Below are 27,300 nucleotides of genomic sequence, written 5' to 3' on the forward strand. Positions count from 1 at the left end.
GGACGCGCTTGTTTTTTAGTTTTTTTAAAAGGTTCCTTCATGTAATGATCTGCTAGAGGGTGTGGGGGGGGCCACAGCCCCGTCCTCCGGGGCATGAAGCAGGTGTGGAGGAGATCAAAACTCCAGACATCCAGAGGCCCCCAGAACACAAGAGACCAAGGAAGACTAACAGAGGGGCAGCCGCGCCACTGTCCCAGAAAGAGCTGAGGAGAGTCCCAGATGAGGGCTCACTCAGCAGCCGCGGAGCAGAAGCCAGGGGGAGTTGCAGTGACGCGCCCGTGAGCTCCGCCGGCAGCCAGCTGTGCCTGAGTGACCGAGCCCCAGGCCGAGAGGCTGAGGGCACCCCACCTCCGAAGTGGCCCGAGCGAGCCCCAGGCTCCAGGCCCCGATAAGCGGCCGCCAAGGAGTGAGCCGGTGTGTACCTGGACGCCCATCCCCAGATAGTCAAAATCTCTACCGTTGGCCAAATTTATATTGTTTCTATCGTATATTGTTTATATCGCCCACCCCTACTTCAGGGTCATCAGAATTTTGTGCTGGGTCAACACACACCACTAAACCTACCTTGAAATCTTTGAGTGAATTTAAATGATGCTTCCTCTTTTTGTGTGAAATGTACCAAAGATATTTGTCTTGAAAGAGCAGCCTGTAATACTCACTATTTCATAAATGTGATCCAATATGTCCAAAATAATCTCTCTCTGTGGTAAGGTCACTGCAGTCACATAACTTACACCTAAAAGTGACTGAACTGACAGCTGTCTGTTTAAAATGAGAAGAATGACATCTGTAAACATGTGTTTTTAGTCCACACCAAGTCTTAAATGTGCATGGACAATTTACATATATACAAAGATAACACTGGTTGGGTCCATAATGGTGATGTAATCTACAGTGTTTCAATAATTTGTACCCACTACTCTCCCTGATGGAACAACGCTTGCACTGCCACATACATGTCACTGAAAGAAAAAAAGAGAAGCAGTTTTTAAGGATGGTTTTATTGGCACCCTTTTTTTCTTTTTGATTAAATCATAAAACTATCATAAAAATGTATGATGGCAAAAACTTACCACGTATTAAAGAGGAGGCACAAACAATCAGAAAAAGGGGGCAGCTTTCTTTGAGGTGTTACTATGGTAAAGAAAACAGATAAAATATTTTATAAAAATTTCACAGTGGATTTTTTTTTACTTTGTTGCAAATGTATTTTAAAAAATCCAAAAACATATAAATACTTCTTGCAATATAAAATTCACGGATAAATATCCAATCGGTTGCAAAATGTAACAGCAGTGTTTCACACCATGCAATAAAGATGCTGGTAGTTACGGTAAAGGTCCTACAGGCAATCTTCATAACTATCCGCCATTGCCTTTTCCTCTGACCTCGTGTTCATGCTCTTTTTCCCATGCACTAGCGTTCAAGTCAATTCGAAGGATGCAGCCCCTGAATTTGGACACAGCTAATATTTAGCAACTCGCGCACGCTACAGTTTAACTTACATCAATGCGAGAGGCCAAACGCTTAAAAAAAAAAGAGAGAAAGAAAGAAGAAATGCAAATGAAAAAAGGAAGAAAGACCATGTCTTGCAATAACCGTAATTTAAAAGCAAAGTTACTGCTAACAGAGCAAGGTAAAAGTTCTATAAGACAGCCATATTAGCTTTAGCTAACTTCATTTACCATGAAAGGGAATTACAAACGTGTTAAATATTGTATTAAACATATCAATGACCGCTCAAAACACTATAAGACTAGCTACAGAAACGGGTAACAAGAAAAAATGAAAAGGAATAAGTGGAAATGCTAATAATGATATAAATATAGCCAGAGCGGATTAGAAATCTGGTATTAGACGGTACCCGATTTTCACTGTATTTGCTCTGCTCCCGCTGTCTAATTTCCAATGCAGACTTGCATTGGAAAAATGACAAGTTACACATTCGGAGTTAAAAACGTTATTGAACAATTAACCGATGGAATAACTTAGTTTGACTAAGATACTTTCAGTTATTTATTACTTACCTGTAGTGTGGAAGATTCCGCAGAGGGAAACGGCAGTTCACATAACTTTGTCCACGTTCCCGCCTCTTCACTTCTGGGAAGTTTGAGCATGCGCACTAGGCATCAGTTTTAGAGTTGTTGATTTAAAATAGTTACATTTCATTGAACTGAAGAATGCAAATCTAGTTCATTAAACGTTTTGTTATTTTATGTTAAACCAACAAGTGCTAATGATTTAAAAACAAAAATTCAATATGTTCATGTTAAATAGACAAATGTTTATTGAATTAATCAAACAAATGCCTTAGTTTACTTTTTTGAGTGTATCCACTTAATAAATTTCTCATTAAGCCTCAGGCACACAGGCCTAGATAACAGTCAGCAACCACTGCTAGGGAAAAATGTGTATTCCATTACCAGCTTTTAAGTGGGTGCTGGCTTTTGTTAGGTCAGTCTAGCAAAAGAGGGTGCTGCAGCAAAAACCTCCTTGTCAATCTGTAGCAGGATTCACTTATCAGTCTGTTTCTGCTCAATGTTTTTCCATATTTTTCAATGCTTTCAGTTATATTTAGCACCAGTACAATGGAAGCCCATTACTTTGAACTGTTGGAAGTCACACTGGACATTGGTTGTGGTGTTATTGTACTAACATTTTGAAATGATAAAATAACTGTTGAAATGACTGTTGTTTGAAGTATATTAGAGAATGCTTTTGTTGTCCAGAACTGGCACTTGCTGACTCATGAAATATAACTCTTTATCTCACCAAATCAATGTCTAATTTATTGTTTGTGAACCACTTGGAAAACGTTTGTCGTAGAATTCCAAAATTCTCCAGCTGTAGATATTAGATTAAAGTGAATTTGTTTTTAGAGGGTGAATTTCTTGTTTTAATACTTGGGTTAGAATGGCTGAAGTTCTGGACTTTTTGTTTAGTAACCACAAGTATGTCATATCATCAGATAATCAAGAAATCTCATGTGAAATGTGAAAAATCCTTTAATTTTCTCAAAAATTGAGATTGTGCCTTATGTAAGAATTCTGGTTGTGCTTATTGACCTCAAACCGATTTCTGCGTGCAAAAATCTGTTAAAAAAAAATGTTTTAGTACAACTTTGGTAAGCCGCACTGCTTGCTTGATGGATTGTCAGAGCATTACGGCTGCCGTAGTGAAAAGATTCGCGGAGTAATCTGTGTCCAAAACTCCGTCCTCTTCAGGTCCCAAAGTCAAACGAACACTAAGAGTTAAAAACGGTCTAAATTTTTTCATCTTTAATTAAATCATCAGCGTTGCTGCTTTATGGGGTGTAACAATTAAGTTTTACATCCAGGCATCCATGAAAACAGAATTTATTAAATTTAACGGAGTTAGAAGTTAACCGGAAGTTAGCTCGCTAGTTTCCACCTAAACATTTCATACCATGTTCTGACTGAGAAATTTTTGAAACTTATTAAAACGTACAGCTCTGCTACCACTTCCAACATAAATGAAGACAGAAAACTAAACAGCAGTGGCATTTGCATTTGCAGGGTTACTGAAGTTGGACTACCTGGTATATAATCTTGCTAGCGACACAGCTATGTTAGCATAACATTAGCACAGTGAAGCTGGAGGATGAACGCCAACTTTTTTTCCACTCGATAAAAGTTAACGTGAGGGATTCTGGTGGTTAGGGACAAATGCAATCGCATAGCAAGATGCTGTAAACGGACCAAACTTCAGTCAGGAGAACAACTGAGATCATTCATCCACAATAAGAGGTTAGTTATTAATATACTGCAACAACATGGGAATAGAACAGCTGCGAGAGAATTCAACATTAATGAATCAATGTTATGGAAGTGAAGCAAGCGCAGTTTTTGGCTTTCCCCATATTTCAAAAGTGCTTAATCTCTTTGCTATGACTGTCGCCCGCCATAATTTACAGACGATAATGGTTGTAGCCGCTGCAATGCTTTCGACCAAAACAGGCGCAGCTTGATGACATCATCAACATGCGCTATCGTGATAGAGCGATATAGTCAAAATCTCTATCGTTTATTTATATTGTTTCTATCGTATATCGTTTATATCGCCCACCAGAATGACTCGGGGGTATTGATTCATTTAAACTAAATTCAAATTCAAATTTTAAATGTTAAAATTCAAATTTTAACATAATCATCCTGCTGCAACCAGGTTTCTGTAAGGCAGAATAAATCGATTTGTTGATCAATTATTAAGTCATGTACTAACAGAGACTTGGAGGAGACAGACCTAATATTTAATAATCCACATTTCACTGTTTTACTCTTTGGTTCAGATGTGGATACTGTATTGTTCTTTCTTTGTGATTTTTTATGTTTAAGATGTTTATTGCTGGTTTTTAGTTTGTTTGTTTTTTTTCTTTTTTGGAGCTGACAGTCTCTATGGAGATGGGTTTTTGGGGGAGTAGCAGGAGGAGAGAAGCTGCAGAGAGGCGTGTAAGACTGCAACTCTGCTTCCTGGTCCCAACTCTGGATAGTCATATTTTGGGGGGTGTGGTGAGAATAAGGCACGGCGGGACCACGGAGTATCATTCAGAGCCATCTTTATTTACATCTCACCACAACAACACCCAAACCCCTGAGTCCCCGTGTTTTTAACGAGGCGGGCGTGATTAAGTATGCCGTGCAGGTGCGTCCGCCCTCCCTGCACGGCATCACAGACCACGCCCCACCACAGAGGGTTTAATAAATTTGTCCATATTTCTAGAAATGAGAGCTGCTCCATCCAAAGTGGGATGGATGCCGTCTCTCCTAACAAGACCAGGTTTCCTCCAGAAGGTTTGCCAAATATCTATGAAGCCCACATTGTTTGATGAGTCTGTGTTGTTTCATATTTTTATTTTCTGATTTGATCAGAGAAAATTTAGCCTTTAAATCTTTTTAGGATGCAAGTGCTGACTTTTACAAGCTTCTGATGTTGTTGTGGTCGAGTCAAAAGAAATGGAGCCAATTTCTTTCCAGTGCAGCTATTATTTTACACTTCCAACTCAAGTTCAGGTCTGTTTCTGAGAAGCCCAGTGCGTCTTCGAAAGGAGCCACAAGGGCACTTTATGAAGGTGCAAAACCCTTTTCACAACGGCCTGTTGTATGAAACCAGTGGTTCCATAATTCAGCTTCTTTTCATTATAGTAAGTGTGTTCCAGGGAATAGCTCAGTCTGTGAAATCCCTTTTTATATCCATCTCCTTAGCTGCCTTTCAGCAGTGCACTCTTGAGGATCTTATATTCGCTCCTGGCTGCCCATGTGTGTTTCTGCATGCTGACACTGAGCAACACAGAGACCTCCCGGTCAGATCCATTAATTAGAATCACTTTACTTGATAACAGGTGAAAGTATATTAGCTGTGTACCTGCTTTGAATGTGATCAAATAGTTTTACAGCAGCAGTTTTAGTTTCTGGCAAAGTTATAGTTGCTTTCTGTGGTTTGAAAACTCAAAAGTTTCCTGTTTTTAGGCTATTGGTTGCTCTTTTTTGTGTTTTCTTTTGTAAATCTTGATACATCTTTTTGTTACCCTGTAAGTTAAACTGTCAATGTACATTGTGTTTGGAGCACATTTTGCATCACCACAGGCATTTAAATTGCCACTTAAATAGTGCAGGGATTTTCATTACCACCTTTAAAAGGGAATTTAAACTCTCACATAATCATTTGAACCAAGACAGTCATTTGGCCCTATTTGGCCTGATTGCCTGGCACACTGCTGGCTTGGCCGTGACTTTACATATTGTTTTCTCGAGCTCTGTCCTTGTCTCGCTGCACTTCCAATCTGCCGCCTTTATTGAAATGTATATCATGGCCCTGCAGCGGCCCATTTTCATATAACTGGTAGAGGCAATTTTATTGACTTATTGCGAAAAAGCTGGTGTATTGCGCATCGCACAAGCCTCATCTGTCACCCGCATCCCTGGCAGTTAAAAAGGAATGATTTGTTGTGTTAACTCCCATGGTGCTCTACATTGCCCTAAAACAAGATGCTGTTCCCCTTGACAATGAACACTCACTGCCTGAACATAAACAACAGTTTTATTGTGCTCCAGTCTGCGAGCTTCCAAATCAATGCTTTGTAAATCATCCTCAGGAGGCATGCAAACACAGATCCACTATGTGTTGCCAAAACATCTATGGACACACTGGCACATCAATACAGATGGATGAAGAGCACGGGGCCAATGCCGTGTACTGTCAGCCAATAATAATGAGTGCTTCTGTGGCAAAATAGCAGGGATTCTGAAAGATGAAGGGATCGGTGAAGCCATCAACTATCGTTTCAGCTCACTTCTAAACTTGAGCCATCATTAAAGTGTAACAAAAGCATAATACTTTCTGATATTCTGCAACTGCTGAACCTCACCCTTGCTGCCTGTTTATATTAGTTTCACTTAATGGGTTTTGTGCCTCCAGAGATGGTAAAATCTAAAAGGAGCAGCAAGCTGTACACAACAGCAGAAAGTGGGACAGATATACAGGTGCAATGTGGGGGAAAAAAAAAAAACTCCTACTCAGCCCTGCCTGTTATAGTAGCCTGGTTTAGCCTATAGAGGTAGTGCTTACAAGTGTGCAGTCTGTTGCATGGCAGAGCCTCAGGGATAAATCTTTGTGCCTCATTATCTCTTCTCTTAATGATAAAGTTAATGTATGTCTTAATGACTGCAGGGTGGGACAATTACTCTGGAGCTTAAACCTATAGCCTACTCATAAAGACTTTGAGTATGTCAAATAACATCAGTGATAATAATTGTGAGCATTTTTTTTTAGCATGCGCTATGTTTGTGGTCTGTAATTGGCATTTTAACATAGGTTTTTTCATCCTTAGAAACTGCAGTGCTTGCAGATGGTGATAGTGATGCAGAAGGTGAAACTGGGACATCCATGGTCGTATGAAAAAAGTATTTTCTCCTTCCTGATTTCTCTTTTTTTTACATATTTGTCATATTTACATGTTTCATGTCATCAAAAAAATTCTAATATTAGACAAAGATTACAAAGATAAAAACAAATGCAGTTTTCAGTGATGATTTCTTTTATTGAGGGCAAAAAAACTATCTAAACCTACATGGGCCTGTGTGAAAAAGTAATTGCCCCCTAAATTTCACATTATTTTGCTGTGGAGGAAATTTGACTCACTCCTCTTTAGACAATTGTTTTAATTCAGCAACAATGGATGGTTTTCGAGCATGAGTGGCATCTTTAAGGTCATGCCAAATGTCATGATTTGATGGTGTGTTTGCTTTTTTATTAGTTTCGTGATCTGAAACATGTAAGTATGACATATTTCAAATACTGTAGAAGTTTGTTCTATGTAGAAGAAAAAGCTGATGCATTACCTTGCTGCTAATAGTAATGCTAGTCTCTCTTATTAGAACATTTTTGATGTGCCAAGTTTTGATATGTTGCACAACACAAAGAAAACTTCTTTCATATTTTTACTGTAATTTAGATTGGGTGATAGCACTCTCATTTTTGATTTGTACATTCGTAGCTAGGAGTATAGAATAAACCGATGGTGCCACATTAAAATAATATAAGAGGAAATTTTTGCAATTAAAATGACTGTGTCACTAAATGATCCGACGTTACCTACCTTTATAGATCCTTTAAAAATGGTTACATGTAGATTGTCGAAGACCAGAAGAATACTACGTTGATATACTACATGAACATTTGGCAGACTGATACTAAACCCATCAGACGGAGTAGCTCACTACCAAAGATAAAGAGGAGGAATTAGCCAAGCTTTGTCCAAAGGTAATAAAAGTCTACCCACCAGCATCTCTTACTGTCACACATTACACGTTTTATCTTTTTTTTATATTATCTGTATGAAAAATTGTGAATGTGTTTTTCCCGGGAGTTACACAATGGACTATTTCTTTGGTCTAGCACAGTTCCTAATGTCTGCAGAGTAGATGCATCCCATTAGGTTTAAAAATAGCAGGCCTTGGATCCACTCATACTGACATAGAAGTTTGCTGCATAAATGCCTGCAAACTGCAGGTAAAAGTGATCAACACTTGTCAAAAGGGAACATATTGGCTTATTTCAGGGATGGTTGCATTCAGCTTCTTTTGATGCACTGCAGCACAAATAGGAAAAAAAGGCAACCCACATCCAAATCATCTATAATTTTCACATTATGAGGTGAATTTTAAAATGGGAATAAATACTGTGGTTTCCATTCGATAAGAACTTTTAGACTTTGATTATTATACACCACTGTGTGCTGACAGACCATGTTGATGCAACTGTTGTATTTGTCTGGTGATGTATTCTCTTTCTCTGTAATGTGCTTTCACTTTCTGCTTAATAAAAGTTCCCGTGTGATGCATTGTCTTCGTGGAAAGCACACACGCACACACACAAACGCACATTGCACTTAGATGCAGCTTTCCACTGTTATTTACCAGATGTTTTCTAGTTTTTCTGGCATGTACACACAGGCTGTGTGTGAAATGTGACACTAATTTGCATGCTGACAACGATTTCCAGTAAGATTACATCCTGCTGATTGATGGCCACGCTGTTGCCCCAGAAACCACCTTGGGTATGTGATATGACTCTCCTGTTATCAGACATTAAAGCATATTCCTGTAGTTAATCTTCCCAAATGGGCGCTCACAGAAAATATCTGGCATCCATGGGCCTTGACTGGGAATGAAAGACGGCCATTTCCAGGGGTAATGTATGAATGCAGTTCATTTCAAAGCAGCAAAAATTACAAAGAAAGAAAGTTTCATTATTCAATGATAAAGTGAAGAAACTACAAGATTTTAGTGCAGCTGTATGATGGCAGAGAGCGGCGCTTTGTTAAAGTGAATAAGCTCTTTTGATAAATCACTGTGTCTGATGGCTCAAGATGGTGTATGGCTGCATAAAAGAACCAATGGTTTATCCCTCTACAGTCAAACCTGCCAACACACTGCTGTCCAATTATCAGCCCCTATGCATCATACCCAGGTCTACAGAGAAACCCTATTTGCTGTGATAAAACTTGAAAGCCCTCATATATAGACCTGACTTCAGGCCAATCCATACCTTTTTTAAATCCAGCTCGTTTAGCAAATTTCAGGCTTAAATCGAGGCTTTTTGTATCTCTTTTTGATTGATACCAATTTTTATGCATTTCATGTTATATAGAAAGTACACAGCAAATCCAGCATGTCCAAATTAACACTGTCGGATTTGATTTCAACACTATTAAAGTGTCTATATGGGTCCACACCAGAGAGTGTTAATTTAACTCTTTTTGGAGAGTTGGTACGTTAACTCTGATTTAGTGTTAAACACCAAATCTGTCTGGAGTTGATAATTTAACACTTGGTGTTAAGAGTTTATATATTAACTCTCAAAGAGTATTTTAGTTTAACTACATAAGAGTTATCTTCTAATTCATTCTAAAAAGCAGGAATTTTACTGTTCTGAACTTCTAGATATTTCTTTTGGAAATAAACATTTACTAAAAAGATGCAATGGTTTTTGAAAAACATTTATTCTGAACTGTGCACCACAATTTCAAAACATTTTCTGAAAGATGTAACAGTGTACATGGTCTCACTTTCATTAGAATTGTATTTATCAAAAGGTCTGACATGGTAAATGCAAATAACAGCATTCTCATCACTTATTTCTTCAATACAATATGCATGTCCTTCATTCATCCCTTTGTGGAACTTCAACGCACTTCTGCTCTCCCCCATATTCCATCTTCACAAGCATATCCTGTGCGAAGATTGAATAAAAATTAGTTGACATTAATTAATGGCATAAATAATCCAGCACACAATTGCAGCACAGTAAAAAAAAAAAAAAAAAAAGGAATCCTCTTTGAGCCATTACTTGTGTAAAGTATTTTCCCAAAAGACAAGGACACAGACAACAGGTAATACTGAACTAAATGTAAAACCTCAACCTTTTTTTTTTTTTACCTAAACCGTGTGCACAAAACTCTGGAGGGATCTATGCTAACGTAGAACCCAGTCAGGACCTCAGCTACTGCTGTTTGCTCGTTTTTTTTTTCTGGGCGATCGTTTTCAGGCTTCAAGTAGCACCATTATACCAACATTTCACATTCTAGACCAGTGGTTCTTAACCTTGTTGGAGGTACCGAACCCCACCAGTTTCATATGTGCATTCACTGAACCCCTCTTTAGTGAAATTTTTTTTTATTTTTTTCAAATTCAAGACATAGATATGTTTTTTACTGGTGCACAAAATGAGCTGTGCATGTCATGGCGGAGGCTCTGCCGAACCCCTGAGACCAACTCATCGAACCCCTAGGGTTCGATTGAACCCAGGTTAAGAACCACTGTTCTAGACATTGTTTTAGGTGTATTTGACCAAAAGTTTGACTGAAAATTCACATGCAAGCTTTTTTCAAGGCTGTGGTATTTGCCCGCAAACAATACCTTTCAGCTAGCTAAAACAGAATATTATGCTATCACCGAGCAACATGGCTAATGCCTTTCACACAGCTTTGTCTCAACTCCAAAGAGCCACAGAAGTAAAAGCTCATAATAATAATTGAAACAATCTTTGAAAAAATGACTTACCAAGCATGGCAAACAACTCAAATATGTAGTGCAAAATGTTCTGAAACGGCTTCACTTCAGCTTCGATTGGAGCCGTGCTGGGGGCGGAGTCTGTGAATTTACTCTATTGGTGTCATAGCCCCTGTAGGAGTTCAGAGTTAAGAGGTCAAGAGTTAATGTTTCCATTGTAACACCTCCAGATTTGACAGAGAAACACTAATTTTTAACACTCGAACTATCATTTTACACCTCAGAGTTACATTAAAAGAATGTGACTCTGCTTAGAGTAAAATTAACTCTACTTTTGCAAGAAGACTATTAACGCCAAAACATTTAACACTTTTGAATTTGCTGTGTACTTTGAATTGCACTTGTACTTTAAATGTGCCTTTCCTTAAAAATAAACTTGACTGGACTGCTGATTTTGGGGCCTTATGACCCAAAATGATTGTTAAACCTACAGGAGCAATTATCTGCACCCAACCTCTAGGTAACGGTAACTACAAAATGCACTGGTGCATTTGTGTACTTTTATCTCTGTGCTGTAGAGATCAAATATATTTTGCACTTAGATGTGTGCTAGATTCGCTTATTTGAAACATGCAGGGCAGCTATTAGCACTACATCTGAAGGTATACTTTATGAAATTAATCAAAGAAAGGGGGGAAATACGCTGTAAAATTCAGTGGGCTGTATCTGTCTGATAGATAAATGAACCACACAGGCCAGCCTTAATGGTTGCTAGCATTGCAGAGTAACCAGTTCTAATCATTTAGCAGTCTGATGACAGTTAAAAAGGACCAACGTGTAAATACTGATGGAGCTGCCGAGGATCTTATAAAAAAGGAGAATATGTTTTCATTTTGTGTGGGAAGTGACAGGTGTGTTATTTTCCAGTCAACTCACGGAGTCTACCTTGGAGAAGCGGATGAACCATAAAAAGCAATAATTTGCTCAATCTTCTTTCTAAAGTGTGATTATCCAGTCATACTTTAGCAACTGCAGGTGGGTATGACAGAAGATAGCCATATTTACTAACATTTGCTAACTTTCACTACCAATGATTATAGAATTGTTGAGGCCAAAAGCATTAAATAAACTGACTATATTAGTGTACGGAGATTCGGGTTATTTGCTGGCACAAACTGGGGCAAAACCAGAGTATCATAGCCAAATAATATACAGTAATAATATACAGTTTGAACGATTTATTGACGTGTAATTTTTGTTAATACAGGGCCTTGCAAACAGGGGTCTTGGGGGCACAACACAGGAGGCCAATTCTACGAAAAAAACAAAAAAGTGCTAGTCTGAGTGGTCTGAGGAGAGGAAACGTTCATATTCAGATCAAATTGGTTTCATATTTGGATCATCCAGAAAAAAAAGGCCACAGAAGGAGCAACTGGCTGGAGTTCCTCAGGTAGCAGGAGATTGAGGAGGGTAGACAGACAGGTGAGTCTCACTGGTGCGCATTCATTTCCAGAGAATGCGCACCAGCTTTGAGAAAATAGGTGAGTCTTACCCAAGGGAAATGAGCCCTTCAGCACTGTTTCTCATCAGACCATCAGTGACCTACTAGTTTAAGGACAAGTTCAACCTTCCACTCATCACCTTACTTAGGATTTGGCCATTGGCTACGTCCTTGTTTCTCTGTCTCTCAGAAATTCTCCCACATTGGCTAAACGACTTATTCCATAGAACTTCTTCCTAGAAGATAATTTGGCTATTAAAGGACGGTAAATGGCCTGTATTTTATAGCGCTTTACTTAGTCCCTATGGACCCCAAAGCGCTTTACACTACATTCAGTCATCCACCCATTCACACACTGGTGATGGTTAGCTACATTGTAGCCACAGCTACCCTGGGGCGCACTGACATAGGCAAGGCTGCCGGATACTGGCACCACCGGGCCCTCTGACCACCAACGGGTAGGCAACGGGTGAAGTGTCTTGCCCAAGGACACAACGACCAAGACGGTCAGAGCCGGGGCTCGAACCGGCAACCTTCCGATTACAAGACGAACTGCCAACTCTTGAGCCACGATCACCCATGATACCAGCAGGCAGAACGGGATACCAGCAGGCAGAACCTAGGGTAGGACCTGCCCACCTCCACTTGAGAGCAAAACATTAGCAAAGACAAATTGGAGGAGCTTCTAACCAGCCCAGGGCCACATGATAATACAAACAGGCCTATTCTCTAACAGACAGTAAATTGGGCAAATCATAAAAGTATTAATATAGACTTTGAAATTATTGTTTTTGTCACAAGTTAAATACTGAAATGTGCACAAAACACATTCTAACGCTAGGCTAATTAGCTAACTAGATGGCTTCTTAACATTTTACCCACCAAAATCACAAAACAAATAAGATCTAGTCATCAAATTCTTCATCTGATCCAATTCAGGATAAGTAGTGTTGGAGGTTATAGGCCTGAAATCAGGGTACATCCTGGACAGATGACCAGCCTATAATTTGTGTTCACACACAATTTAAAATCACAAGTTAATCTAATAAGCAGGTTCATCAAGATCTTGCTGTCAAGTCCTATAAATCTGGGAGTTTTGCTGGACTAAAGGAGAAAGCCTGAGTAGCTGGTAAGAACCCACACAGTCACTGGGAGAAAATGCAAACTCCACTCTCTTTCCTGTGAACTTATTCAACATCATAGTGGAACATTTGAATGGTTTAACAGCAGCAGCAGTAATTAAGAAGGTACTAACGATGATTGTTACTTAATTGCTGCTTTTTGCTCCAATTCATTTCTGAAATAACTCTGGGTATTCGGTCAAACCTACTGGTTTTTATTAAAATTACAATCAAGGTTAGGTAATGTCCACACTGATGCCTGTAAAAATGCAAATGCACCTTCGTGTTGAGAACCTGATGAGTTATATAAATCAGAGAGGAGAAAACATGGAGAAATTATGCAATATTATTTAAAAATAATACATGCTGACATTGATTTTTTTTCCTTTCTTGTACTTTTACCCAACGCTCCATCCTGTTGAACTGTTCAAGTGTGGGTAGTGAATCCGAAGCCAGCTGCTGTGCTGCGGGAACTCCTCATCCATCCCTGAGCAGGTTAAAGTGATGAATCTGATCCAAGTTCCTGACAAACGCCAACTGTTCAAGGCAACTGTTTCATTAATATTCAGATGTGCTTACTGGCTCCATCATGTTGTGGAGGGAGGCACAAGTCTCCTTAAGTTGGAAGATAATCATCAGAACTTTTACATTTTCTGTTGTTAACTGGTAGAAGTGACTTTGGGCATCTGTATATTACGTTAGTAGTATTTGAACTACAGAAATATTAAAACCTTTATGTTACCTTTTTGAAGCCTAACACCACATTATTGCACCATATTTCTTGCTCTGTATTTATGCACCATTTTTCTGGCCTTTGAGTTCATTAGCGATGGTAACGATCTGTTGCCTTGACAGTCCGGGGCAGGGAAGGTCATCACAAAGCTCTTATCTAGATTATGAAGCTCCCCACCAGCGGAGAGGTGAGGCATTTTTCTTTCTCTCTTTTTTTTTTTTTTAGAGAGAAAGGTGTTTGAGATGCAAATCACTTGATAGTGTGTGGACTGGGATAGTTGCTTCCTGCTGCTCAGTAATGGCCTTCAAATGCAGCTATCTCTAGTTCACTTTTCACTCTTAACCTGTAGCTAAAATGAGCCACATTTGAAAGCAAACCTACCTTTACCCAGAACCTCTCCACCCTACCCCCTTTGAGTTTCACATAATGATAAACATCAGTTGAAGACAAGCTTATTGTTTCAGTAAAGGTTTCAGTGGTCATCTCGTTTACGATTTACGTAGACTTAATTTAGTTTGAGGCTGGTATTGCTAATTCTAGTCTTCTTTGAGGCAAGTTCAGTATCTCTCAGGCTGCCATTACAACAGCAAAAAACCACAGTGACAACAGTTTAGAAGATACCATGGTATCAAGTAATTAAGTTGATAATGAAACCATCGATTTGTCCTGTGAAGATCTCGGTTAAGTTTATTGTGCTGGATGACTGCCATCATCAGAATGAAGCTTTGTTTTCTGGACTCACTCCACTGGGGATCCAGGCCAATCAATCCAGGATTTGAGCACATTCTAATCATTTTTTTGTCTAAAAGGGTTTTCTGGCTCTTCTCGGAGGCTTGACTTGGAATGCACCCAGTCCCAAAAACAGAGCTATAAATACTGACAAAGACATGTGGAGTTACACTGTAGTTCCTGCATGATATAATGCAGAGGTTATTAAGAAGAATGTCTTGTCTAGTCTTAAACGTTTGGGACTTTTCCGGATGTAGCCAAGAACGCCATGCAGAGTCCTCTTTGTGCAAAATGAATACAGAAAATATTAAGTGTGTGCAAATTTGTGTATATAAATACCTGTTTGTTGTTTCACTGCAGGAAACCAAGAATCTTTCGAGGAACTGTGCTTCCATTTTTGGCCTCTGAAACCTTGTACTGGATGTAATCCTTCTATGGTTGGGCACAAAGGCATAAACAAAAGCCCTCTTTGCTACAGAAGTATTTTCTAACTATTGGACCAGAGTTTTAAGGGATTACTGTTGTTTATCGATCAAAGACCGATCCTGTAGCTGCTGTGCAAACTAGTGTAAAGTTATAAATGATAGTAGTAGTAGCCAGATTTCTGGCTTTCACCCTCTTGGCTTGCGGTTGCCTGGCATAACCGTATTTGGATAAGATGTTGGTTATCAGCTAGTACTAGGAACACACTTCTATAGAATGCGTTCATTGCACAGACACAGTTCCCTGGAAATTAGGGCACACTTACATAATTGACATGCTACTACAGTGCCATTCACCAGAAAATAAACTCAGCACAGAATTAACTCCATGTTTTGTTTTTTGGTTTTGTTCGTTTTCTTCTAAAGTTCAAAGCTGGTATTTGCACTTAGCTATTGAATTATTTTTATCAAATTATAATTATGCAGAAATATGGCAACAGGTAATACTGCAATGTGGAAAGCTCGCAATCTGCATAATGTTACATAAAATTGTGATGACACACAAACAAAATGTATTATTTGGAGTGTTTGTTTGCTGCGGGTTTCATGAAAGTGACCTTTTACCGATTCAAATGTACCGTGGTAAGCTGTGTTGTTTCATTATTTAAAGACTGAGTTCACCGAATTCACAAATGACGATGTTCTCAAAAACCTCAGGTGGGAGGCTATTTATCCACCCGTGGGTGGGGTTAAAAAGGTTCCTAAATCCTAATGTCACCTTGGACACCTAAATTGTTTGTGTAAGCTTTCATTTATCCAGGCTATGGTAGTCTTCAGAGATTGAATAAAGAAGGCAGCTGAACTTCTTTTGGTTTGTGAAGGCATTTTATAGTGTTCTTCAGTTCCCAGGTTTGTAACCCCTAGTGTGGTTTGTCACCTTTGGAGGTGATCCTGAGGGCTGTTGGCCCACTATTGATCGTGTGGTCATCACATGAGCCAAGGTGTGAGAAAATGTATCTCCATCATGACACGTACTGAGGTCTCCTATTGTGGCAAGATGTCAGTAAGGGATCCGAAGACTGTATTGTAGGTGACTGATAGCTGGTGTTACCATCTCTATTCAATCATGGCCATTCACAGTGGACATAAACGCCGTCTTTGACTCCTCTTTCAACCCATCTCTCTTCTCGGTCCAATTTGGGAATATTGGAAGTGCAGATGCATAGCCAAGTCTTTTCTCTGTTGAGGTGGTTCTTCTATGGTCTTGGCCTTGCTATAAAGTTACAAAGCTATTTTCAGCTGCACCCTTACCGACTAGGGGTCACCACAGTAGGTAGCTTGTTGCAGACTTTATGCCAGAAGGTTTACCAAAAGGTATTTGTGGTTTCTTCTTCGACTGAACCAGGGATCTTTCACTTGTTAGAATTGTGTCCCTTGTTTTGTTCATTTGCTTCTTTGTCTTTTGTTTTTGTTTTTTGTCAGAGCTAGGATGTGGACACTGAGTCACTGGGGTTTTTCCTGCCTAACCCTAATCATAGATGAACCGGCGTTAGTTTTCTATAACCATGAAACCTTCACTTTTACCAGACTGTAGTTACTATTTGTGGATATCTTATTGTTTAATGTAACTGATTATGTGGAATCTTTTTTTTTTTACTTTCTGATAACACAACAGTTTTTTGTGCACTGTGCATGTTGCCAGCACTTTGATCCTGCCAGTCATGCACTGTCTCTCTCTACACTGGAGTCAGAAAGCAGCAATCAACACTCCAGCAGATTTTCTCTCACCAGCAGAGTTTCCATACAGCTCGCTAGCTTTGGCAGCTGTCTGGTTCGTGGCATTCAACTGCCTTTTTTTGTCAAGCTTTACAGTATAGTAGTAGCACTTAGCCATCCCTGGCCAGCCATTTTCTCTGATAGTCTTAACATCAGGCAGCTGCTGTCTGCTTCTGCACAGCCAACATTGTTGTTACAGATGTCCTTGGCCGACACACCTGTATGTGATGTACTCTGGCTTGGCCCGCTATGTTTAGCACAGAAATAAACAACATGGTGAATTCAATCTTGCATGTGTGCTGCAGCCAGCTTTTTTTTTTTTTTTTTTTGGGGGGGGGGGTTTCACGTGTCATGTTTGATACATACTCCCTGATTAAATGTGAACCTATCAACAAGCCATAAAGCACCAATTTATACGCGCTTGGTGCCAGGAGTTATAAATTGTAAGTTATGAAGGTTATCCTTTAAGCATGCATTTGACAGAACTCCATGGAGCTGTTATGAAGGAAATCAGTAAAAAATGCAGACACAGTAATGAAGCAGCACAGCCTGCAACCTATCTCTGCGTTCTCCCTCTGTCAGCAGTCCAGCTGCTGGCGAGGGAGCCCAAAGCCCCCATTAGGTTGTTTTGACAGCCTTATCCACAGTAATTAATACCAGGCACTTTTAAATGAGATTTACGTGAGACATGCTGTTTGCACTTCCCAGTTGAGGGAACCTGCTCTTGGTGAACTGCTGCTTTAGAACTCACAGCTTCCCGGTGGATCATCAGTATACAGTATTTAATTCAGTATAGTAAACACTCTGAGTCAAGATTCAGAGGATTTCAGGCTGATATTGATTTATTAAGATCATGAGCTGGAGAACTAAAGCTGCCTCCATCTTGAAAGCTGACAATACACATAACTGAAATGGTTTATATATTGTATGTAACTGACAAATGGTGTTCAGAGTAATCCATGAGCTACGTTATTCAGTTTCTTTTTCTCTTGGTCATCTGCTTCTTCTTTTTTTTTCGGCTGCTGGGTCTGCCACATCTCACCCTGGCTCTAGTATTCTTCCTGTCACACCAGCCCTCTTCATCTCCTTCTCTTCATTCACGTTTTAATCTCTTGCGTGATATTTGCTGATTCCAGTAAAAGAAATCAATACGAAACAAATGGCTTTGCTCCATTTCAAGAAGACATTGTAATGTTGTTTAAACTGCCAGTGAAAGAATGGTGTATGTGCTCTTCTCTTTAAGCTTTTTCATGTTCCTGTTTTCTCATCACATGACATTGAAGCTTCTGTGCAGAGAAGAAGTCAATAGTCTGAGTGGTAATTAAGTGGCTATTGAGTTTAAATACAGAGCTACACGCACCATGTGTTGCAAATTGTGCTACCTTTATGGTTTTAATAGAGGCATTAGAGCGATCTAAAGCTTTTGTTTTTTTCTTTTGGGCTTCCTGAAACTTTCTGAAAACTGTTTGTCTTTTATTTTTGAATACCTTTTTAAGCAAGTGACTAACAGGTAATTATCACACAAGGATCCACAATTATCTCCACTGTCCAAAGCCACTGCAATGGAAATACAGTCTGTAGAGGCTGAAATCAGAATGTATTTGAATAAACATTAAATAAAACCATTGCATTCTGTCAACATGGGTACATACATTCATGTAAAAGGTACTGGGCGATCTGTGCTAGCGTTCTGAAATTTTTTTAACAGACTTGCCAGCACAATGAGTCAATTGTGGAGTCCAAAAAACGAACAAACAAAAAAAAAACCCTAAATATTATTATTATGATTATCATATATCAATATTAAACAGGGAACCTCTATCTTAGAACTAATTCTCACAGCAATTATGGCAAGCAGGTTTCCTTTCTCTCAGAATAACCCAAATTAGTTATTAAAATGTAATGAGTTAATTAAGGTATTCATATTTTATAATTTAACGCTTGGGTCGCATGTAGATTTCTATGCATGTTATACCAAGTATACTGTACAAAAAGCTTTTCCTTCCAGTCCAATAACGTGAATGCATATAAGTTTAAAAGCTTATGAAAATTTTATATTTTTACCTCCCATTTCTTTCCTATCCTGTTGATAAGTGCCCTTTAAATTTATTATTCCCTCAGGGTGGGAACCATGTATGTACAGACACAACAGGAGTCATGATATTGTCAGACTACGTGTATGACATTTTAGTACCATGACCTGCTCTCTCAACACACACACACGCACACGCACACACACCTCCCCCCTCCTTGTAATTCTGGTCATTACAAGTGACTGTAAGAAGCAATAGGAAGTCTGGCTTTAGGTAAGGGTTACTATAGTAAAAGGGGCAAAAATGTGCACCATATGACAAAAGCACAGGAAGTTCATCATAAATTCTCACAGGCATCATTTTGCCTCAGCCATGACCTTTAAGGATTTCAATTTTTGCGGAATTTAATGTATTTGTGACAGATAGACGTGGCAAATAAGTGCATGTCGGCGATCGTAATATGTGTCAACCGTACAGTTGATTACAGCTGACCTGGCGTCAGTTTACTCTGAAGGATTTATCTGACAGCGACGATCACCTGCATCTGGCCATCCCATTAAATCTGTACAGCTTCTGAAAGAAACAAAACAACACGGTGTCAGTTTCCCTGTTCCACAGGAAATGGGATTTTCTGTTGCCTCTCTCTCTTCTCGCGCCTCTTCCAAAGAGAAAAAAAATCAAAAAAAGAAAAAAATCAGTGATCTCACTCAAACTTAGATTTATTTTTCACCGTATGGTTTGCTGTTCGTGTGTGCGAGGAAGGACAGCTTGGTCAATACAAATATTGAGCAGTACACCGAAGAGCCCACGTTGTTTTCCTTCGTTCCCGTTAGGTTGTAAGCCCACCCACTTATTAACTGTCTCACTATGTAAGGGTCTGGCTGGGAAGCGGCGGGGAAGGAGAGCTGACAGAAGCTGTCCAAAAGTCCACATATCCAACCTTTTAGAAGCAGGCTCGGAAGGTCGACGGGAGGAAAAATGAAGGAAAAGAGTCTGATTGAGACTGCAAAAATGCAGGGCAACGTACTGGTAAGGCGGCTTTTTGACTCGTACGTAGTGTATGACGCCGATTTCGTTCCTTTCCCCCATCTGTTAGTTCCCGTTTTCCATAGCCTATGCGCTTTGACGCGCGTCGGATGTTTTGGAAATGCATATAATTAATGTCTACCTTTTTTGCGCCCGTTATAACCATGTGAGGTGATTTCTAATAGTTCACGCCCTTTTTTTAATTTCACGTATCCTTCCCTGCTTGCAAGTGCAGCCGATCTAATGGAGCCAAGAGGGACATGAATCATAGTTAAAGGAGTTTGAAAGTTTTGTCCTGCTTTTATGGGGCCATTCATAATGACTGCTGAGTTTTGGCTTTGTCTCTTTTGCCTCGTGATGCTTCTGAGGGCAGAGGTAACCTTTTGCCCAAGGAGGGTCCCATTAATATTTTATTGCATCTAAAGCTGTGAGGTGCAGGATATATGACTCTGGCTGTCCTTGTGCAGGGAGCTGAAGGCAGCTATATGATTGTATGTATGAGGAGAGTGAATACTAAGTGTCCTTTGGGGGCTCTTTCGGATATTAAAGGCCACTATCTTGCCTATTTAAGGCTTTTGAGCCTTTAAATTTTTGATTTTGAGAATATTATAGTTCATTCTGCATTATCATATTATTTCATGCCTTATGATCCTTTGCTGATGTTGCTTGAACGCTTGCTGAAATTCTTATCCAACCAACCAAGGTAAAGAAAAAAAAAATTGATTCCTCCCCATGATTTCTTCATTTATAGCTGAATAAGCCGAGCTCTGCAAACACTCAAGGCCATTTTGGAAGATGTGGGTCACAGCTGTGTGGAGTCAGGCTTTTCCAAATGGTTCCTTGGCTGAAGATCGTCTTTTTCTGCCCGTGGCCTTAAGTTGTGAGGGGATGTGCTGAGTGTGTTTATCTCTTTGATCCCTGCATAATGAAAAGTAAACATGGGTGTTTATCATGAGGATTTTGGTCAACTTCCAAATCAGAAATGCGCTTGCACTGAATGAGATGTAAAGTGAAAGTGATTTTAATTGTAGTTGCACGTCTAAAGAGAAAAGAAAAACTGCCTGTCAGCATCTCTAAAGCCCACTAATTAACACTTAACTTTGGGGCAAAAACAAGAAGTTGAATTTTACTTGGGAATGAGTGCAAGACTTGGCTCATATATTACCCCCCTGACAACTAGTGGTTTTAGAGTTAGTCTTTCACTAAATGAAAAATGAAGAGTCCTGTCAATGGCTGTATGCCTGTCTGATCTACAAGTGGCACTAAAATGACAAGGAGTGCTGCAGTGAGCTAGAAAAATGCAAGAAGACAACCCATAATGACAACCTTGTAAACATTTTTGTTTGGAAGAAAAGCTTGTTAAAGTTCAGAATTTCACACAGTGTAAGGCAGAAGGCTGTTATTCAGTAGGTATTCCCTATGGGTTATTTTTTAAACCTAGCTTATTTAAAGGAAAGTGCATATCCCAGAAAGGCAGACTATTGTTTTCAGCTACAACTCGAGCATGCTACAGTACCCCTACATGGATCATTTATTCTTCTGAAAGTGGAAAAATATTTCAGGTTTTCCATCAGCATGACCCTTGTAAGTGAATTTAAACATCTCCTGTGATATCTGAAACCTGCAAGCAGGTCGTTATTGGACGGATTTACATTTAAGCAAATGCTTAATATTTCAATGGTTTTAAATTGACCTTAATTTAACTTTAAAAACAGAGAACACATACACACCCATATGTAAGAGAGGGCTACACTAAGTTTCTTTTTTCTTGCCTGAGTCCTAACTACTAACTAGCCTTTACTGTGAGCACCAACTCTACATTGACGATTGAAGGCCGAGAGACAGCATTGTCTTTTTTATGGGCCAGTGATAGACAACATTTGGATCACTGTTACACTGAATGCTGGGCCCTATCTAGACACTTTATGGCAGATTTCAATAACTTAATCACTGCTGCTGGCTCCACTTCACAATGGTGGAGGCATTTTCACACACAAGTGGAGAGTCCCTCACTTCACACAACAAAACACAATTAAGCCATCATTTTAAATGGGATGGATCTGCTGGCAAACTACTGCCACAGTTCCTGTATTATGCTGGTTTTGTACTTTTATTCAGCTACAAAAAACTTTTTAAATTAAAGTACAGAGCTATGGTAATAAGCTTGAGCCAAAAACTCAGACTTCAGAGTACTCTAAACATTTAGATTCCACTATTTTTTTTCTACATGAGGTGGTAGGTTTGGCACAAGTTAGTTTAAAGGGAGAAGTGATAATTTATTTTTCAGACACAGGACAAACTGAGGGTCTGCAGCAAGGCTCAGTGTAAGATAAATAATGATTACTTTAAACTGTGAATCATGAAAATAATGAGGTCAGTGTATGTACAAGTAATCCCTGTGCAGTACTTGGAAAGCTCAGGATTCAGACTGCTCCAAAACTCTTTTTTGCAGTCATTTCAGGCACACAGTTTTGTCTGGAGGACAGAGACCCCTCCCTCCTGTCATTCGAACATTTAGTCTGTTTCAGAAAGTTTTGCCTAAAGGGAACACAGGACAAACTGAGTGCCTGTGACAAGGTGCAGTGTGAGATAAATAAGGATTATTTTGATCTGTGAATCATGCAAAGCTACTCTAGCACCATAAACAGACAGGCTGGAAATAAACTGAGCATCACACTGTATCGCATCATGCATTGCTGTTTTTCTGAAGCATTTTCTGAAGTTTTTTACCCATTTCTCACAGTCCTAATGGCAACAAAGCAGATAATGTACTTTTACTTGACAGGTTTATTATCCCAAGTGATTGCTTCTTGCACAGTAAGCACATACTCATGAGACTGAGACTAACTGTAGTGCCTCAGTGGGAAGTCTTCTCAGTAACTGGGAGAAAACTGCACAGCGTGATTTCTGACCACAAAGCATAATAGTTGGATAGTTGTTGTTGGCCGTTTGGGATTCTGTGTGCAAGCGAAGCACATAGTACTTTAAATGGGTGGCGAGAACCCCCAAGGTGTTGTGCCTGCACAGGAAATTGTAGCTCATCAAGTCTGCATCCAGATGCCTAAAGGGGTAATGACAGTGAAGACGTTACCATGGGATACATCGGCTATTATCGCACCCGTTCGCTTGCAGTACAGCATGTGCGGAGCTCAGTATGCTTGATGTCAGCAAATGTATGAGCTTCTGGCCTAAATGTGACACTGTTCAGAAACAGCTCAGACACTTGTTCTCCAGCTTTCACTCTGTTTATGTCTAATTGTTCTCTGGCATGGCAAACATCCTCCTTCAAGGGCACAGACGGCTCTGTTGTTGAGCAACTAATGATTTGTTTCCCTCGGCTGAAATTGGGGGGGGGGGAGAAAAAGGAATAATGGACTGAGAGATTTTTCTCTAGCAGAGGAGAGGCATTCAAAAGACTAACCAGAAAGAGTCCCTGTTGTCATGGTAATACCTTAGACTGTTTTGAGTTCTCAGTTTAAGTAAACATTGGCGCTCCTCCAGTGAGTGCTTCTGTTGTCTCATTAACTTCAAAGAGCGTGGCTGCGTGATGCAAAGATTCACTTCAGTTCACCTTGACTTTACGTGTATTTTAAGGTTACTGCTGGGGGGTTTGGTTTAATATATCTAAAATATTTTCTTTTGAAAGCACCTGCTAAAGTAAATTTCCCTTATTTAGCTGCCGTACATCATCCTGAATTTAGTCAACATAACTCTGCAAGTCATATAAGGACTGAGGTTGACTCAGAACTATGATGCAAATTGTAGAATTATAGCCACATATAATGTACAGTAAGATTCTTGTTCTCTGGTGGACAAAGTTTGGGCTGAGAGACATGGTTCAAGGTGACTAAACCTAGCCCTGGCTGCAGAGGTGGCACATGTACAGACTTAATTCAGTTCAATTCAATTCAATTCAAATTACAACAGTTTCCTCAAGGTGCTTTATCTTGTTAGGTAAAGACCCTATAATAATACAGCGAAAAGCTGAACAATCAGATGACCCCCTATGGTCAAGCAGTTGGGAATAGAGGAATAAACTCTCTAACAGGAAGAAACCTCCAGCTGAACCAGGCTCAGGGGGGCAGCCATCCATCTGGAAGAGATTAATAATAACTAATGATTAAATGCAGAGTGGTGTTTAAACACAGTGAGTGAAAAAGGTGAGTGAAGAAGAAACACTCCCTTTTGTCTAGCCCCCAGCAGCCTAGACTTTGACTTATTTATTCCCATAATTATGGGAGGATTCGAGGTCAACTTATCCAGCACTAACAATATGCTTTATCAAAAAGTTTTAAGCCTAATCTTAAAAGTCAAGAGGGTGTCTATCTCACAAATCCAAACTGGAAGCTAGTTCTACAGAAGAGGGGCCTGAAAGCTGAAGGCTCTGCCTCCCATTCTACTTTTAAATACTCTAGGAACCACGAGTAAGCCTGAAGTCTGAGAGCAAAGATCTCTGCTGGGATGATACGGCACTATGAGGTCTTTAAGATAAGATATGGGAGCTGATTATTCAAGACCTTGTATTTGAGGAGAAGGACTTTAAAATTGGATTCTCAATTTAACAGGGAGCCAATGAAGAGAAGCCAGTGTGGCGGAAATATAATATCTCTCTTTATTCCTCTTAGAATAAGTAATGATGCTTTTGTTAAAAACTCCTCTGGTGAAAGTTGAAGTACTGGTGAAACCTCTGTAAAATGTTGTAAAAAGTATAAAAGTAAAAAGTAACTTTCCCATGAGCAATTTGAATTTATTTTTTGCAAAAGAAACTGAACCTCATATTATCTTAATACAATAGCAAAACAATATTAATTCAAAGGAAAACAAATATTATTTCAGCCTAAATTCTACTTCTAATAAATGTACTCAGCTTGAACATCTGTAGAACACAAGCAGAGAAAAACAAAGGGAATTTAAAAAACAGAAAAAACCCCCAACTAGCTCTGTTGGCTGTTGCCCACAGTGTAGATGGGTTACTTTGCCTCCACACCTAAACAGAAAAATGAGGTTAAAATGGGATTTGAGAGATGTAGGAACCCTACGATCAGCTGTAGTGCTGCAGCGCGGGGAAGAGAATTGCTAAGAAATGAGTCGCATTAATTTCTGTTGTGAGCGGCGCAAGTAGATATTGTGTGCAGGCTGTGTTCAGCTCTGACCCGTGTTGCTGGCGCTCTAAGATTCACTGCTCTTAGTGGATTTACCCGGATGAATTCAACATGATCTACGCAGATGTTACATGAGCTATCGCGGCTGATTTCCTAAATGCTACAAGGTATAAAGCTGGTATAACGGTGGAAGTCAGTGAGTGAATCTAATCAGCATCATCAGCTTAGATTAAAATTAGAGTCTGCTCCTGATGAAACCTAACACTGACTATAGCTTCTCTACACCAAACATAGTGCAGTGTTGCAAACTAACCACTTTAACACTACTGAATAGATCTGAATAATGAATTCCTTATATTTCCAGTTTATCAAATGTCACTGAGCAATCCTTATCTTTAATCGTAATCTCTCTTCTTCCTCCCCTGTCCTCTCTTTCCTACATCTTTCCCATTTTCTGGGTGAAGTTATTTCTCATTCTTTTCTCCCCCTGGAAGACACAGCAGCTGTATCTTTCAGCTAGCTGACACATGTTTGGTGATCACAACTGCATACAAACAATTGTGATATTTGAGCTGATACAAAGTTGCATTTAAATTGAACTGCAACTTAAAAAACATGAAACCCCCCGTGTGCGTTTCTCTTCTAGTAAGATGCTGAAGTACCATGTTGTTAGCTCGGTGATGGATACACCAATAGGATTGTCTTTTATGTGTTACTGTTTCCTACATTTAGGGTCAAATTGGGTCCATGTCCGGAAGGCGTGCAGTGATGCAATGATGTGAAATTAATTCCCCCAAATATCTACAAGCTAAACTAACGGGCCCGTTATAAAAATGTAGAGTAAAATGAGGAAAATATAATAATAATTATAATAATATTTGTGTGGAAATGTAAGAAGTAAAAGTTAAAAGTTGTTATATAATTAAATAGTAAAATACAGACCTGAAAATTTTATTTAAAGGTATTTAAGTAATGTTCTTTGTTACGTCCCCCCTCTGCCTAGCTGTCTATTTGTCCAAGTAGCTAATTATTTCATTGTTTTTGTTTTTTTGTTTTTTGTTTTTCATTTATAGGGATATTGCAACTATAGATTATTGCACATGTAAACAGCTTTGGACTATAGTGGCATACACAAATATTTTTTTGGGAACTTTTGTTTTGTTTTTTTGTTTTTTTTAAATAACAGTCCAGCTCATACATGTCTCAGGTCTGTGATACTTTGCATTTACGCCTCCAAAATTCTGTTTGACTGTGTTGAGCTTCTTCATGTACTTCAAAAAGTACCAGCTAATAAATGAAACTGCTGGATTGATCAGTGAGGATTCACGGATTGGTAGCGCCATGAAAACAAGGAAATCTCAATACCCATTGCATATTTTCCACTGAGCTACTACACAATTACATTTTTCAGCTCTCTGGGTTGTACCGGAAAACCTGGATTCTTTCAGCTGCCCGCTTATTCATGAGGGGTCACCACAGCAGATGGAACTGCATGTTTGATTTGGCAGAGTTTTACACCAGATGCCCTTCCTGATGCAGCCCTTGCAGGGTTTGTGCCTCCTCCTGGTCTCAAACAAGGAATCGTTCTTATGTTTTGGCAAATGCATGAACTACTACACTTTGGAGGCACCTGGGTTTAACTGAAAACTAACAGCCTGTAATGTCTGCACTAGAGTTGCAGTCTGGACTTCAGGAAGTTTTGTTGCAACTTTTATGTACCTGATTTTTAAATAAATAGACATGCAATACCTTCCAATGTGTCATGATTAGGTGGAAGATTTTGATATATAAAGTTGTTTTTGTTTTTTTTTGAAAAATCAATATTTAAATCGATACAAAACTCCAAACCTATGTAGAAATGCAAGATACATTCCTTTAGTTAATTGATTTTTTTCTTTTCTTTCTTTTTTATTTTCAACTTTGTTGAACTGTAAATGCATATTTTTTCGAATTCAATATCACTTTATTATCATATTGACACAATTCAGCAATGTATTACTGAATTATTGTCAAGAAACCCTTTAAAAACTTCCAAATCAATATCTATAAAAGCTCCAGCAAAGCCTGACTCTTGGAGAACATCTGACATTTAAAGATAAGCTTATTCCATCAGACAATGGCAATAAGCTCAATGTACAAACTGTGCCCGTTATTGAAGATCAGCCTAATTTGCTTCCCGTTATGTTTTCCCAGAGCACAGACTGAAAGCAGCTGTTTACTTGTACCTCAAACTGCCTGTTTGGCGTATTCCAGCTGCTCGTGCGCCTTCAGGCTGATGGGTGCATTTTGATTGAGGGGCCAGTGCGCATGATTTGCTGCTCCACTACA

The 27,300-nt window shown here is 39.3% G+C and overlaps 1 protein-coding gene across 2 annotated transcripts in view; it reads left to right on the forward strand.

Annotated features, from left to right (window-relative positions):
- LOC113029320 (dipeptidyl aminopeptidase-like protein 6) overlaps positions 1 to 27,300 on the forward strand; it is a 261,437-nt gene that overhangs the window by 15,707 nt on the left and 218,430 nt on the right. Inside the window, exon 1 of one of the 2 annotated variants that reach the window (XM_026180142.1) lies at positions 18,311 to 19,873. The exons of the other annotated variant lie outside the window; for it this stretch is intronic. Coding sequence (XP_026035927.1) covers positions 19,823 to 19,873 — 51 coding nt within the window. The 5' untranslated portion in view covers positions 18,311 to 19,822. Of the gene's footprint in view, positions 1 to 18,310; positions 19,874 to 27,300 lie in introns of those variants that run through there. 2 annotated transcript variants of the gene reach the window in all.

This window comes from Astatotilapia calliptera, chromosome 9 (assembly GCF_900246225.1).
Source record: "Astatotilapia calliptera chromosome 9, fAstCal1.2, whole genome shotgun sequence".
NCBI classification, from domain to species: domain Eukaryota; kingdom Metazoa; phylum Chordata; class Actinopteri; order Cichliformes; family Cichlidae; genus Astatotilapia; species Astatotilapia calliptera.